The 17,796-nt window shown below is 32.4% G+C and overlaps 1 protein-coding gene across 2 annotated transcripts in view; it reads left to right on the top strand.

The window, feature by feature from the left end:
• Positions 1–17,796, top strand: part of ap3b1a (adaptor related protein complex 3 subunit beta 1a) — a 318,566-nt gene that overhangs the window by 248,278 nt on the left and 52,492 nt on the right. For both annotated transcript variants that reach the window (XM_028805706.2, XM_028805707.2), the window contains exons 24-25: positions 82–166; positions 15,907–16,004. In XM_028805706.2, coding sequence (XP_028661539.1) covers positions 82–166; positions 15,907–16,004 — 183 coding nt within the window. The remainder of the gene's footprint in view (positions 1–81; positions 167–15,906; positions 16,005–17,796) is intronic.

Below are 17,796 nucleotides of genomic sequence, written 5' to 3'. Positions count from 1 at the left end.
ATGGATGCTTACTATCAAATAAAACTGGCCAAATGTTTTTTTCATAACTAGGGCTCTCCAATCATTATTTTCTCTTTACAGAATCCCTTGAACCAGGATCGTCTATAACTGTATCCATGGGTATTGACTTCAATGATTCTACACAGTCAGCCAATTTCCAGCTTTGGTGAGATTTATTTTCAGTATTATAGTTTCCTGACTGTTAGCTTTGTGAATAATTTTACAAAGCAATTACTGCCACTCTTAATTTAAATTGGGGTTTTCTGTTAGTGTTTCTTAGCACAATTTTGTTAAATGTATGTAGTTATTTTTCATTTTCATAGATAGATAGATACTCGGGTTGAGAATTGATGAAAAAATTGCATAAATATATTAAATTAATTGCATCTAACACTAAAACATATAAATATAAAATGAATATATAAATCATGAAGTAAATACACACTGAATCATACATTTAATGTTGAATGAACACAAAGGAGTTTAATAAACAATTCATGGCATAGTTTAAATTTAACCAATGACCTTAAACCTGAACTTTTAACAAAATACTAACTTGAGCAAGTACAACATGAGTTTGAATGCCTTCCTGAAAGGCAAATTGAAAAGAAGGCAATGAGAAAGCAAGGCCAATGTATTAATTATCAAATTGGTATAACATATGAGACAAAGACATGTCGAAATAAAAATTAAACTATCAAAACGACTGTAAGCTTTGAATTCACTGCTGAAGACTGATTTGTCACATCCCACTTCCCACAGTTTAGCACATGTATAAATTTAATGCTTTTCTGGTTGGTAAAATCATGTTGTGCCTTGGATTTTTTTGGGTTGCAAAAAGTGTGCAACCACAGAAAAAATGGTTGGAAAACACTGCTCTACCTACACCTTTACTCCTGGCACACTAAAAAATGGTCTTTGTAGCTTTTATCTTGCTTAAAAACTGACACAGTGCATTACTTGGATGGTTATGTTGCATTCTTTGAATGGATTTGTGAAGATACTGCAAACTTGAATAATGGGTAAGGATAATCATTACACTTCTATTTTGCAGAATTATGTCATTATATTAGGGCAGTCAGCACTGTAAACTGGCTGGCAGACTGGTGAGTTAAAGACAAAGTTACTAGAGACTTGTTTTGGTTTTAGTGCCACTCAAAGATAACTTATTTAGCACTTATCTAATATGACATTAATTTGATCTTCTTACAGAAACATGAAATCAAAGAAAAAAAATATCATGAAAATGCCACCCTAACCAAAGCACTCCCAGTGGCATTTGCCTGGTTGTCGGTCCTTAATGCAATATTGTATGACACATTAAATGGACCAGATTAATCACAAAATTGAACATGTTATCTTTCCCAGACCTAATAGATAAATATCTTTATAGTAAACTGAAATGTATCTTTTAAACATTTAATTGCTGCTTTTTAAGCATTTTTGGATCAATAGGTGAATTTGTTTGACTCTAGAGAAGCTAATTTCAAGTAATTAAAGAATACATTGAGTAGCATTGTCTACATTGAGTTATGCCCATTTGTGTTGACGAAATTTATTGTTGACTGTTGCAAATAGGTAACATTTATAGAAATGTTATGGCTTTCTTTTATTTTTATTGTGTTAAATTAAACAAACCTGCTCAATTTGGTAATGAACTTTCGATTAAAAGAACGGTGAAGCTTTAAAATGTTTAATTAATGGGATATTTCATTTTAGGGTGGTTCATCTACTTGTGAGGTCTATTTAACCAAATTTATATTAGTTTTCTTTCTGTCAGTATCCATTAATAAGGTAAAAGAGAGAAATTGTAAGTTGCTGTGTTTTGTTTAATTGTCTTATCTCATCTGTTAACGTTAGTTATGTGTTTATTGATTAGTTTAGAATCAACTTTTTTGTCATTATGCAAAGCACAGTGAAATGCAGTTAACATATAACCAGAAAATGCAAATAGCAATACATTAATATATTACAGTGCAAGACTCCTGATATGTAAGTGGTCATGCAGTTCAGTGACATGACTGAATGAATCCAACCACAGTCCATTGAAGCTAAACATAAGTGCAAATACAAGGTGAAAAACTGCAAAGTATACTTGATTTTTTGTGTGCAAAAGAGAAATCTGTATGCAGCAAAAGCAGTGTGTCCTAATGAACAGAGAAGGATTAAAGCTGTAGTCTGTTCATAACCAATTTTGCAGTCTTTATGGATTAGAGAAATGCAAGCTTATGTATAGAAGCAGTAGGTAGTATTTCTTGAATTTTGTTTTCATTCTTTGCATAAGAAAATGGATTCCAGTGTTCTGTCATGATAAGAAGTGTCCTCTAAATTGACAATATGCTTGCACCCTGTGATCAGCTCTATCTTAAATACACTTCACAATACTAGTTTTTTCTATTTACAAGTTACAAACATTGGCAAAAGAAGCCTGGCAAACTTCTGTAGTATTACATTACTGTCCACTCTTGAATATATTTTAGACAGTAATGAGGAGAATGTCTGTCTGTAGCATTTCTACAGTTTATCAGTTAATTTCACAATGTGCACTGGTAGATGATCTTAGGCAGGGCTTAGCAAAAGGACCTCCCATTTGATATCACAGGCCAAGAGTGGAAGTGTTATTCATAATATATATTCATCAGTCTGTGTAAAAATCATGTACAGTACAATTTTCTCAATAGAAATGATTCTTAGTATATTAGGGACTGGACCCTAATTTATTTGTAAACAATGCCATGTAGCTCCCATCTTGCTAGGTTATACTATATATACTATATTGGGACTGACTGCCTACAATCATATTAATTTAAGATATTTGCTTACTTCTCAGATGTTGTTGGGTTTACAATAGTTCTTGATTATGTTCCAGTAGTGTTGGGGATAACATTGGTATTAGACCATGTTGTCATAAGCTCACAATGATCTCCTATCACTGTGCACCAACCAGTTTAGCTTAACTAGAAGAACAGTGAGCACAGTACAATTCAAATTAAATTTGTGATCCAGACTGAATTTGCCCACATTACTGCCCAGGGAGATAAGTTAAATCATCTTGCCTAACTCCGCAAAAGAAATGATTCATTCTGTTACCAATATCTTAATGATGAATGTTGGTGACTTCAAACAAGGAAATAAACTTTTAACAGAATTCTGCACTTATGACACTAAAATCAGAACCTGCTTTACTTAGATATTAATGATGTTAAATATAAACATGGAGTACAGTCTGCACAGGTCTGAACTCATCTGAATGCCAACCACAACCCTGTTAATTGACAGCAGCTCTCTGCTATCCAAATCAGCATTTTTTGTGTGTGTTTTGGGGAGTCTTGTTGCTTGCATTTATTATAACGCACACACTCACACATTTATATAAACAATCTAAAAGAAAGTATTATACAGTATATCTATTCTAAACTCTAAATTGGTTTTATGTGCGTGAATGAAGATGTGAGCATTATTGTGGCTTGTGGTGTTTCCAAGAAAAACACTTTTTTTTTTTTAATTGTCTTGGACCTTGGCTTAGTACATGTGGATAAAGAAAAGGCCTAGGCATATCAGGTATATGGATGTGAAGGATTTTTTTTATAACATACTACATATATAATGCCGTGAGTTAAACATTAAATCCTATCATGCAATGAAATAAGAATTATAGCATAACCTATTGATTTTATGCAGATTATCACCTTTGTGTTTTAGGAGGTCTGCTGCATTAGTGAAACATATAAAAAACGATTACTATCTCCAACATTACCTAGTAATTGTTTATTATTTTCTTATTAGACAAACAACACAGATCAATACAATAGAATACCAAGCTGTGAATAACGTCACAATAAATAGATTTGCCTGAGACATTAATGGCACATTATTTTTAATGACCCAGACAATGTGATTCCAATGGCACAGCTTACAAATTAGTAATAAATTAGAGTTGTGTTCTTCCTTCTGAATAACATTTTTTTCTTTGTTTTAGCCATTTTATTTTTTGTTTTTCAAGTGGGATATGAAAAAATGACTATAGAAGCATTAACTGAATTAAAATGGTCAATAAATGCCTGTATGAGCTGATATTTTTGCATTTTTCTTAATTTTTAAGGGGAAATGGTGTAAAATAAAAATGCTCAAAATAGCTATTCGTTATATTTCATATATTATAAACATGCCTTCAAATGCTGTAAGTTTTATGTATACAGTAAAGTCCATTTATGATTTTATGGTCCTCTGTTGAAAAGAATCTGATACTCATCTTAAAGCTTCACATAGAGTATGTGAATCTTTTCAATAATGGTATGTACGCCATAAAATTGATCTACTATGCAACACTACTTTGTTTTCAGAAATTAAATATTCTGAATACTGTACACACATAACATTAAAGATCAAATAACTATACTTACCTATAAATAAGAAAAATTAATGTAGCAAAAATATAATTTACTGTAAAGGATAACTAAAAAAAGTGCTAGTACAGCTGGCTACTGGCTCATCACAGTTTACTTAGTGAAGAGAGGTCATGTCCAGCTTTATCAGCATTTTTGAAGGCAGAAAATTTCTGAAACTGTCAAGGATTAAAAAAAAAATAAACAAGTATTGGCAAGATAGTTTTGTTTAAGTCCAGTAATTCGAAAATATTCTTGATCTCTTGGCAACCATGAACTCAGCTTTTGTTTTAGGGTGGGGTTACTATATATATATATATATATATATATATATATATATATATATATATATATATATATATATATATATATATATATATACTGTATATGTATATATATATATACTGTATATGTATATATATATATATATATATAATATATACTGTATATGTATATAGAGAGAGAGAGTATTTGAATTACCTACGTATTCTCCTGCATATAATGTGGATACATATATTTACATATTTGTAAAACAACAAAAAAAAAATCATAAAAAGCCATGCAGTTAAATAACTTAAATACATTTGGAGCTCTTTACTTAATCACCTGGCTCATAAGTCAAACTAGTTTTACCCCGAGATTTCTTTTTAAATTATGTTTTCTTCAGAAAGATTTGCACTTATGTGCTAAAGCCTGCTTACAGCACAAAGAGTAACTGTAAACAAAATGGTCATTGAGGAGGAAACTCTCCATTTTGCACAGTCTTTATTAGTCTGAATTGCCTTCTAACATGTATGGATTGTTTTGTTAGCTTTTTGCTTTATCCCACTATGGTCATACATGGATTGTGAGTAAATGGATTTGGCCCATTCAGTTATATTTACAGTGCAGAGAGAAAATGGAAAACAAAGCTAGAAGCACTCATGGATGCATTTTGGCGCTTTGTGAAGCACACCAGCTGCTGCATTTTTATTATAAGGCCTTTATAAATTAACGTTGTTTTAAAAAATGTTTAGTGGCATGTAGAAAAGCATTTTGCCATTGTACCCGTTTTCGCCATGTCTATTTTGCTTTTAAGCTTCTGGTCTGAACATTTACCACTCAAGACAATCTGAAACGAGTTACAAAGTAAACGTGAACAACAGCACCATATCTAAAACAGCTTTTAAATGTTTTCCAATATGTCAGTCGGATTCAGCGGGTTGGAAAATGGATGGATGGATGTAAATATGTGAGTGTATAGCTAAAAAGTTATGTATTAAAATAATAGGTGACCACCCATAGTCCTTGGATTTTTGGTGGAATGCAATTCAAATGCCAGGTTTATCGATCAATTGTTTCATTGTGCATCTCAAAATTTTGGTAGTGTGTGCTGCAGGAAGTGTTTCTCTGGACCATATCTCTTACCTTTCAGAAATATGTGTGTAGTGTCTAAGATTTGTTGGTATTTTTATTTCCTAAGAAATTAAAACAATAACTGCCAGCAATACAAAGATGAAATATATAGATAAAATCAGAAATTCACTGTAACACCCACTGAAAGTAGTTATTGAGTTAGTGATAAGCTTTTTCCCCCCTCCTCTTTTTCTAACAAATTCTTTCATAATACTCTAAAGCCACACTTTTCAACTTTCTAGAAGCCTTAATGGCTGTCACTCCACTACTCTGTTTGCGTATCTGTCTGTCTGTCTATTGAGATAGATAGACTAAGGGTTTCAGCGAGAAAGCGCTAGACACACATGCTCCTTGCATAAAAATTACACCTAGCTGTTCCAGCCCAGGTGGTTACCCAACTACTCAGTATATATTCTACCAAAATGCAGATAAATAAATGAATGAATAAATTAAACATTGTCAAGGGAAGTGTCTTAGACAGTAGGAGCCATGTGTAAAGTGATGAAACAAATACAACTCTGGAATTAGGCAGCAATAATGCAGCCGAATTCTTTGACCAATGGTAAAACCCTGTCCTCTGACATTATTGATTAGGTAGTGAACCTGGCTTACAAAATGATATGAACACCCTTAGACAACTTCAGTCAATCTGAGAATATTTTGATCAACTGGCCATGAAAGACAAATGTCACTTTGAAAAGTATCTCTATGTTCTCTAAATCTGTAGTACATATAGTTAAGGTGATATCCTTTTGACATAATTTTTTTGTATTATTTTTATTTTTGTTCACTAATCTAAATTGACTTGATTTTGAAATAAAATAATAAACTGGAAATAGTTCTGTTATGAAGGCTTTCTTGTTATTGTATATATTGTATTTAGATACAATAAAACAGCAGTTTATGATGAACAAATATATAACCTTGAATCTGCTTAAGTCTGGATTGCTCAAGGCACTCTTTCAGACACTTGAATTTCTGCAGGGATGCAGTTGCTTTCAGGTTAAATTAAGATTTGAGTGGTTATGTCAGGGCTTTTCTTTTAATATTTATTTGCTTGCCACAAACACAACATAGAAGAAACTGATCATCATTTTCTTTCTTGTTGTTCTTCCAGACAAGTACTTTGTCTTGCATCAAATACAATTGATCCTGTAGCAGTGTAATCACAATTACTCACCTTCTTAATTGGCCTGCCTGAAATCAGAAAATGGAAACCGATCGGCACCGAGGAGATCAATAGAGTTATAAGAAAGCCTGAGGGGGCAGGGGAGATACGAGTAATGAGTGGATCAATCGACCTCAAATGCCAATCATTGAGTGTGTTTTGCATGACAATCATTGTCTGTCTGCCTCTGAACCCTGGAAGGCAATCCATAACTCAGCCTGCAGACTGCACAACTATTAGAGCAGCTCTTCAGGAATTCAGCTGAGGATCACATACTGTAGATGTTAACTCAACTACTTGAGAAACTTAGTTCTCTAGCCCTGCCACTAGATTACTCTTGTAAAGGTGACATGTAAACATGTGTTTTGTGTTTTTTTTTTTTTATTATTTCTAGCAAGTCTTTACATTTTTTTATTTAAGACGTCGGTATAGGCTTCAAGCATACTGCACAGCAGGAAGTGTGCAAGTATTTATCAACAATGTTCAGCATGACTTGAAAATGGTGATCCATTGCAAAATGACACATGCAGGCTAATATCAAAAAGTGGGCATCCTGCACAGCATAAAAATAGTGCCCTGCCCCCATCACCACCCCAAAAAAAAAAAAAATCGTCCAAAGAATGTCTAACACAACAGTAACTTACTCTATATCTGCTATGAGAATGATTATAAAATTAAACGACTACATTACTTCATCGCCTTCTGCCTTAGGTTCAGACATACTTTTTATTTCATGGGTGTCAAACTAATTTTTGCATAACCACTTAACACTTAAGCTCAAAGACTTTGTAGCTTCATGAAGATGTCAATGGGTATGATTCTTTTGATCACCATCCATTTAAATGAATGTTGCAAATGGTTCTGAAACCTGTAACATATGCAGCATAAGTACCATACTGAATAAAAGTAAATTACTAACCTCAAGTTTGGTTGCCTTATTTTGTAATATAAAAGTTTAACCATCAAACAATGTCAGGGTAATTGAAAATAGGAGATAGTTTTGTGTAACTACTAAATGATTTTATAATTACTGAACTTGATGTGTAAAATAATACAGAATCAAGAATTGCCATTTTAGCTTGTCACATTATGGTGATTTAGAACTGAAACTTCGTCAAGCTCATCTAGACAAGGTTCAGAATTAAGTGCTTAAAGTTTGCCAATTTATAGTGTAACTGCAGTTTTAAAAAGTTTTTTTATTACAAAGAAAGTAATGCCATTATTGTAACAGACTAGTAAAATAACATTTTCAATTCACTTTTGAATAGATATACCATAAACATCTGAAGGGTAATGGTAAATTTTAGAATTACAGATTAATAAAAAAAGTGGGTACATGGCCTGCAATAATGGTTATTGGACACAAAGCTTTTCTTTCCAATCTTTGGTGAACTTTGCTGTGAACAAAATATTATTGAGTTTTTGTTATTGAGTTTGGTATTTTGTAGTTTTTCAATATTGTTTTAATTTTTCTTACCATTGTTTAGAACTTTTGTTTATGCATGATCCATCTTTTACGCTCAAAAACAAGTCTCCAAGCAAGAGTATTGAGGTTTCTAATATAGTAGCTAGCTAATGACAAACTGTTTTTTCAACTGGATATAAATACCATATCCCCAGAGTTTTTGTATTTCATGCAGAGTTAAATAAATTTGATGGAAAGTTAAATTTCATTGAATTGTTTTCTTCTCATTCGATTAAAAAAAGAAAAAAAAAAAAAAACTAGTGCCTTTTTTTTTCTTCTAAACAGTAGTTACAAAACCAGTTGTCTTTGCACATAGTATCCTGTTGGCATCAAGAAAGATGCAGCCATCGCTCTTGTTTATAAAGCAGCCTTTGAGACTTGCTCAATTAGTCTTGATTCCATCTGACAAACTGCACAAGAGGTTCTGTGATTAATCCTTCATGAAATCTTTGCATGTCTGTTTTTATCAGTTAAACGTATTTCTAAAAGCAAGGAATCCCTTGATTCTCATTTGAACATTAGCTTTCCAGAAAATAGCAAAAGTGAAAAATCACTGTAGCCATGACTGCTCTTTACGGTAATTTCTGCAAAATATAATTATTTCAGACATGATCTAGATGCATTTTTGCCATACTAACACATAATTATACTTTTGTTATCTTTATATAAATCTCCCACTGGAGGAGATGTGATGTAAGCCTTAAATATGGTATGAAGATGGTTGAGGAATCTGTAGCCCTTTCACAGAAAACACTCATTATGCCTGATTAGAATGAAAATAACTTGGGAAAATTATTAAATACCTGTACTTATTAAGTTTTTCCAATAATAAGAAAAACATACTTTATTAGCTTTTTTGCTGTGTTTTCCATCATCTTTTGTTGTTTTCTTTCCTTGTTATTTCCCGTTAGTGTGTCTAAATGTCAGCATTGTGTAGCTTAGTCATGTTACATGACAATTCTAAACTGGTCCTGTGTTTGTTCATTAGCACGTTCTGCTTTAGACTGGTTACTCTTCCAGGGGTTATTACAACCTCATGCCCAATGTTGCTGGAATAGGCTACAGTGACTCCACTGCGACTCTCAGCTGGATTAAGTGATTAGACGAGATTGCTAAATTATGTACACTGCCAGTCAAAGTTTGGAATTATCCATAAATTTTCAGGTGTTTCATAGAAATTGATACCTTTTTTTCAAGATACCATTACATTGATTTAAAAACAGCCAACCCATTACTGAATTTATTCCTGAAGTTATGCCTGAAACTTACAATGTTATTTGGCTTGTTTTTAAGGAGTTAACCTACTGAGGAAGTGTAAGGTTTTTGTTTCTCAAATTACAGACTCTGATGTCCTTATCCACTTACACAGTTATGCATCTGGCCAATCCCTCCTTTTTATATCTTGGTTAAATCCAGTTTCGCATCATCTCACATCACAGTAATAAACACCTTTGTATAAAATCCCAGTTTCTTGGCAATCTGATAAACTTCATGCTGCAAAACAATAACAATTATTGGACATGTTTCCTAAAAAAACTGTTTAATTTTGCCCATTTTTGAACACACAACTGAACTTCAGGAACACCTTCACCTTGCAACCCAAGTGAACAGAGTAAAAGGTTTCAGTGATGCAATTACAGAGGTTTCTATAATAAATAATTACATTTTATACATGATTAATTAAAAAAAAGCTAAGGGAGTTGACCATTAGGACAGTGGAGAAATGGCTGGTGAAAATAAATAAGGTTTTGAAGTCATATGTAAATAATAAATAAAAAATCATTTCAAGCATTAATAGCCATTAGCAGCACTAGTAACATCTTGGCTATCTTATTAAATCAGTTTAATGATATCTTAACAAAAATGTATCAATTTCTATCAAAAACATGTATATTTGTGAGTTAATCCAAACTTTTCACTGGTAGTGTATCTTTGTTCTCACCTTTTGCTAATTAATACATCTAGGCACTCAGATTGCCACTACAATTTTAAAGTTTCTAATTTGAAATGATGAATGATGCAAGTTTGACTTTGTTTTTTGCATTGAACGCACCCTGTTGAGTTGCAGGAACTTTTATTTTCTACTTCTGTGGCCTAAATATTTTACAAACCTTACTGTTGCTTTTACTATCTGGTCTAAAGGAATGCTACAAAACTATAAAAGTCTGTCTTCTTTGGCCATTACTTGCCCTTGCCTGTCTTAGCACTTACTCACTCTTGCTCTGTCTTTACTGCACACTTACTGTTATTGGCACTTTCCTCACTTGTTCAGCTGACGACTTGGGATTGCGTAGAAAACCACAGCTTTTATTTGTCTAAATGTCAGCTGTGGGCACCAAGTTTAGAAAAAGTACCTTGTCAACTCTCTTGTCCTTGGCTGGAATATTACACTTTAAATACTCATATACTAAAAAAATAGCTATGATGTATTCCAATTTTTTCATTAATTTGGTTTCATTTGACCACATTTTTCAGGCCTCAAACTATTAAACAGAAAAAAATTCAGTTTAAATAATAAACTATAATAGAGTTTATAATGTAAGTAATTGTATGTGCAGTATAAGAAAAAAAGCCACAGGTGTTAAATAGTAGGAATGTGTATTCTAAGAAAAGAACATAGTTTTACAGACCTACAAACCTACAGCCTATAAAGGTGATAGCTTTAATGCCAGTTCAGGAAAGGAATAGTTTACCAGAACAGTTAAATAGCAATAAAATGATATTGAAAAGAAAATATATTAACAAAACAAATTTTATCCATTTAATACTCTGGTTTAATTTTGTTTATGACTGTGAACCATATGGGTTATAGAGACATCTGCTATAGGAATTGGCAGAACCTTAATGGCACACTGTTAAGTCATGCGTCTGCTTCATCTGGGTGTAGCACTACAGTGGTTTTAATCGTGAACAATTTACAGATCAGTTTTCCTCAAATGTTGCAATCACATAACCCCTCAGCTGTGTCAACAACATTGGCTAGCTGTCCAGTTCAGAATCCTCTTAAAGGCATTTTTTACTTTACTAATACCACTGTATAAAGAGTACTCGGCTGAAGTATGTGGTCCAGTGAGATGCTAAAGTGCTTCTGTTCATTATATCCTAAAACTAATGCATTATTTAAACTACAGTTTTTGCCACTCAATAAAAAGTTGCTTGCTTATTTATTTTTTTTAGAAGTCTTAGTGCAGAACACTCGTTTTTCACAAGTATGCCTTTTTTCTAGGTATGTTCCATTTCGGATAATCTAGCATGCAACTTGATACTGAATAATTTTCTGCGCCTTTTTGCTACACTTACCATTTTCCATGCTCAGATTTTGTACTTTACAAATCCATTGTTTATCATTGTAAATCAGTCCATTTGCAGAATTTGTTGAAATGACAGTATATAATGTAAAGATACATATCACATAAAACATAGTTTACTTAGAGTAAACCTTTGGCTACAAGTAATTGCATATGAGTTTATATGTTTGCAGTTTTAATTTAAAAATTTGCCAGGCAGCGTTTACCACTAAATTAGCTAGGAGTGACATATAGCCCTAGGTGAAATATCTTCTGTTCATCTGTACAAGAGAATTATGTTAGTTGTAAGTGAATACATTGCCCATTATTCTATTTAACTTGTAAAATATGAAAAAGGTCATCTTGTTCTTGAGTGTGCATTTCATTTTTCAAAGGCAGTATATAATTTTTCCCTGTCATGCCTATGATTACTGTGCCCCTGCAATATTAAACATAAAATGCTGTTTAGTTTAAATTTTCATCAACATGGTCCTTGTGAAATCTTGACTGTTGTGCTTGCTATGATATTGTCTTTTTTTGCCTATCATTCAAATTCTTTGTACATTGTTTTTGACTTCTCCATATTGTTTACTATGTTCTGTTTTATTCTTTGAGATTTGACTTGTTTTGGTTCCATGTATTCACATTAATATTGCATTGTGATTTATTATACTGTACTTGTTATTTTAATATCCACTCTATGTAACACTAAAAGTTGCTTTTTGTAAAAAGCACTTAACATAAAAAATAATATAATAAGAACAACACAAAATTAATTACATGAAAACAGTTGATTTTAGATTTTCATTTCTGTTTCATTTAAGTTTAACTTCTGTGCTTCTGTATTATGATGGGGCTCTACTTGATGTTGCATGGGTTTTAAACAGAGCATCTTCAGAGTACTATATGTATAAGTCAAGATTATTATTTACATAAAGAAAATAATGTAAAAATACATTAAACACACCTCGTACATGTGGGCACTTCTAGACTTGTAACTTGCCAAAAAGGCAGGCTAATGTACAGCTATGGCCCTAAGCCACCCTACCAAATTTTATCATCAATTCTGGCATACTTTTATATGTCCGTTTCACATAAACGATTCCTTGCCAGTATATCAGACTGTCATAGGCAAAATGGGTGTGGTGGTTCAGATTGTCTGATCAGATACAAATATTTGTTGTGAAAATAGACCGGCTTTGCTTACTCTAGCTGTGGTCATGAATTACTTGAATTTGAGGCTTACAAGTTTAAAACACACATTTATATTAGCAGAGTGATTTTGCTTTCTGCATCTGCTGTGATTGAACTCTAACCTTTCGCTTATAAATAGATTTCTATTCTTAAGTATTTTGTAATATTCCAATTAAAGTTTATTTTTAAATATGAAGCAGTTATTCTTACTAAATGAAAGTAATGCACTGTACATTGGCCAACCTCTCAGAAGTGGCTACAGTATTATGTGCATGACTGTATTTTCCAGTTTTATTTTATATTGATTTTATACAGCAAGTTATTTTTCAGACTTCCATCACTGAAAGGCAGTGTATATTATGGTTCAGGTATTGCATTAGGCACAAGACAAGAAAGGTAGGAAATATGTACACACCTATGGACACAATAAAATTGGGTCAGTCTTGAATCAGCTATTAACCTAACCTGCATGTCTTTGGAGATGTTTGCAAATACATTGAGACCATGCAAACTCCAACTCAAACAGGAACTGGTCATGGGATTGTGAAATTTGAAACAAGAATGTTGGATTCATGAGGTAGCAGTGCTTCTGCCATGTTAGAAACATTGGATTAAATGTGTAGCATGTCCACTTTTAATTAAACTTAAGCATTAGAGAATGTAATGGATGAATTTAAGTTATATCATAAATTTTTCATCTTTAGTGGATCCTCTAACCAACAATATTTAATTAAATTAAAAAACAAATAATTAATGATTATTTTTAGGTAAAAAATAAACAATGCTTTCAGTTGACATAAATCCTAGCATATTTAACCTCATGTTTTTTAAAAAAGATTTTATATATACAGTACATACATATAGATTTTAAGGCATGTGTTTTACATAATTAAAATTAATATTCTAAAGATGAAAGTGAATAAAAATTTTGGCAAAAAAAATAAAATGTGACAGTGCATTGCAATAAAGGATGCCTCAACTAAAGAGCTCAGGACACACTGACGAGTGCACCTTACATTTAAATTATTGCTTGACCTTTCTTGCCAGTTGTTCACAATTCCTGTTTGCCAGAAGGCATGCAGAATTGTCTTCAGCAGTGCAGCTAGTACTTTTCTTTTTTTGTCTTGTATAGTTACTGTGGAGAAAAAAGCAGGAATTTACTTTAAAAATTGTGAAAAGGTTTGCCTGCATATTAAAATATGATTAGCTTTAAATGATGTGACTTTTGAAGAAGTGCCCACTGTGTTCATAATAATATATGTCTAGTTTATTTCCTGCCTGAAACATTTAATACCAACATATGGGCAAGTGCCACTTTTAGATATTTTGCAAGGGACTGAACAAAATATGATGCTATAATTTATGCATACTAGTTACCATTTTATTTACATGGTTTTGTGTTTTCTTTTCTTCTGTGTACTGTAGTTCTCCTATAACTATATGGTTTGTTGTGATATATATATTTTTTTTATTCAATGTTTTTACAGTAAATAATTCACTGTAAAATCTCAATTATATATAGTATATGTGTACTTAAACTGTAATGGGTAACATGATACCATTTTTACCTTAGGTTTTTCATTGCACACGTTAGTGCGCTGCACATTTTGATTAAATACCTTTGGCAGAGATTGTTTTCAGATTCTTCAAGTTGAACTCCTCAACTAGGAAGTTCAGTGGTTTAATATCTGCCTTTGTATGGAATACAGTATGTGTTTTAAGCTAAGCGATAGCAGTCATCATCCTTGATGTAGTTTTACTTTATTTATAATGAACTACAGAAGCAACATTCTTGAATTTTTATTCTTAACCTTATTTTATTTTTTTTTAAATTTTGTTTTATGATCATCCATTGCATAGAACTGTGTATTTAGTGCTGTCATTTGCCTTTACTATATACAGGAGTCTTTGCATTTATGGGCACCACCTTCTACATGTTTGATCCATACAACGTCTGCTTGACTCTGTGTTGTGCAGAATGAAGTTCTGTTTGTTCTGATCTGTTGGGCATGCATGCTGATGTGTGTTTGCTCTAAAAGATACTGTAGGTATTATTAATACAGTAATCACACATTGGCCATCCTGTGGAAAGCCAGTGTCCTCTGCTTAAATTTGTTTTTGTGCCTGCCCTGGGACCTTAATGAAGAGCATTGTGTGTAGAACGTACTGAAAGTTACCTCAAATTTTGAATTTTTCCACAAAGAAGAGTGCGGTAAAATTGTAAAATAAATATGTGCTTAGTATATACAAGACTTATTAAAATAATCATAATTCTCTAAACAAAATAAAGGGCATTTCCTATGAAACCACATATGCTGCCAAATTACTGGCATTTTTTTAAATTTAAATTATTGTTTTTCAAATTATCCCTTTGTTTTTACATAAATATTGTTAATTACAAGTAAAGGTATGACATAATTCATCATGATTCCAACCGTTTTACAATATTAACCCAGGCTGAGGTTTAACTATGTGTAAACGTTTCATATGCACTATAAAGGTTATCATGGCATGTCACACTCTCTTGGATGTTAGGCCTTGTGCTTAAAGCAGTGCATGCAAAAGGTTTACAAATATTACCATTTTTACAGCTGCATTTCCTAAACTACACGTAGATATTTCACAAACATTAACAAAAAAAAAACTTTAGTAGGTGTTTGTTGACAAACATGGTATTATTTCATAATATTTACTAAGTTGAAGTACTGTATGTATGTAAATACCTATTAATGTTCTAAGGAGCTGCAGGTGTACAGTATGTCCAAAGAAAGGTTATCTTTTTATACATTAAGATTGCTTTCATTTCTTCTGCATTTCAGGTTATTTTATATTTCTAATATTTATGTACTGTATGTTTCAGGAAAACAAAGCAATTGTACTATAATTAGGTGTACTTGTTCAAAGTTGCCCTTTATTTTGTATTTTGTATATATACAGTAGCTGTATATTTTGCTATATCAACACACTTGGACCTGAGATGTGTGTCTTTTTTCCTTTTCTTTTCTCCAATAGCACAAAAAGTGACCAGTTCAGTGTCTTTATTCAGCCAACAGTGGGTGAGCTGCTTCTGCCTGTGACAATGTCTGAGCAAGACTTTAAAGTGCAACAAGGTAACAGCTATTTTCTTACGAATGTTGAGAAGGAAAACTTGAAAAAGTGGTTAGGAAATTTCTTCCTATCTACTTGTATGCTTAACTGCTAATATTAAAGAATGACAGATTACTAAATATTTACTTTTCTGATCTTATTAATATTATTAAAAAGATATCCTGTTTTTTTCTGTTAAGCTCGTTTACAACCATAATGTGTGCATTCATTTTGCATTAGAACATTTTTTTTTTTTTGCGCACCTAAAGAGATCTATCACCATGCTTATTTTTAAGGGTTGTCTTTACTAGAAGTGTTTGAGAGCAATGCATGTACTGTACTTAATTTAAGTTTTCAAATAAAGGTACAGACCTTTCACCTCTATGGTCTTAGATACATACATTATATTAACAAAATAATTTGAGACAAAGTCAAGTGCATTTAGTTCACTTATTTTAGCCTACTCAGGGATATATGCATCGATTAATGTATTTATTACCAAATACTCCTTTTGATTTACTGTTGTATATGTAACACCATCAGTGCTTTTTACTATGCACATTTTCAGATATATTAATAGTCACCATCTTTCTTTATTGTTATCATCATATAATGTAGAAAGTAAGAAAATGAATACATAGTCAAGTAAATTAACATCTTTACCCAAGGTAGCTTAGAGAAAAGAAAAACTGAGGTACATAGAGGATATAAAAATCTAACAGTAAACTTAGTAATGTGGCAACTTAGTAATTCTAAACCTCACATTGTCACATTGGTGCAGCTTTATTTCCCAGCTACTTATACTTCTGGGAGCTCTGGTTTCCCTACCAAAGACATCTTGTAAGGATGACTGGAATTTCCAGTTTGGCCCTATGTGAGTTACTGTGGATGTGTCTTTATCGTGCATTGAATCCTATCTGATGTTGGTTCTTGCATTGTGACAAAAACTGATAGGATAGAATCAAGCTCTTCATGACTCTTTACTTAATAAGCAGGTACAGAAAATAAAAGTTAGACAAGTAGAGCAAGTACAAAAATAAATAATGACCAAGCAAAATCAAACTCCATGCAATAACAACATTTATTTATATAGCACGTTTTCATACAAATGATGTAGCTCAAAGTGCTTTACAAGATGAAGAAAGAAAAAATATCACAATATTCTTTGTTAATTCGTATTGCTTAATTTTAAAGTAAGGTCCAATGGCCAGAGAGGACAGAACAAAAAAATCTCCAGAGGGCTGGAAAAAAAAAATCTGCAGGGGTTCCGAGGCCACGAGACCACCTAGCCCCCATTAGGCATTCTACCTAACATAAATGATCTAAATCAGTCCTCATGGTTTTCAGGCTTCACATGGAAGAATTAGATGATGATGGTCATGTGGACCTCTGGCCTTCAATCCATCAATGTAGGGACTGCATGGTGCCTTTATCAGGTGGGAGTGGCGCAGATCGCCACCACAGAAAAGTAGAAAAAGAACAGTAGAGAAAGTAGAGGTTAGTACGGATTTTGGAGCAATGAGAAGAAAAAAAAAAGATAATTAAATGCGTATACACTAGCCAGAATATCAGGGTTACACTAAAATTAAGCAATGAGAAAGCCATGTTAAAATAATGGGTTTCTTCTTCTGTCTTAAAAGCGCAGACAAATTAGGCATTATTCACTGTGTACTTCTCTTCAGTGCTTTACTTATTTCATTACCTTTTAAAGACATATTAAACTTGTATATTCAGTCAGATTATTCCTTGTATGAATTTTCCTAGTCTCAATTTTTTTTATAATTGTAATTACTACACCCTTGTTAGATCAGTGAG

This window comes from Erpetoichthys calabaricus, chromosome 7 (genome assembly GCF_900747795.2).
Source record: "Erpetoichthys calabaricus chromosome 7, fErpCal1.3, whole genome shotgun sequence".
Taxonomy (NCBI): domain Eukaryota; kingdom Metazoa; phylum Chordata; class Cladistia; order Polypteriformes; family Polypteridae; genus Erpetoichthys; species Erpetoichthys calabaricus.
Note: the sequence above shows the minus strand (reverse complement) of the source record. Positions and strands in the feature narration are given on the sequence as shown.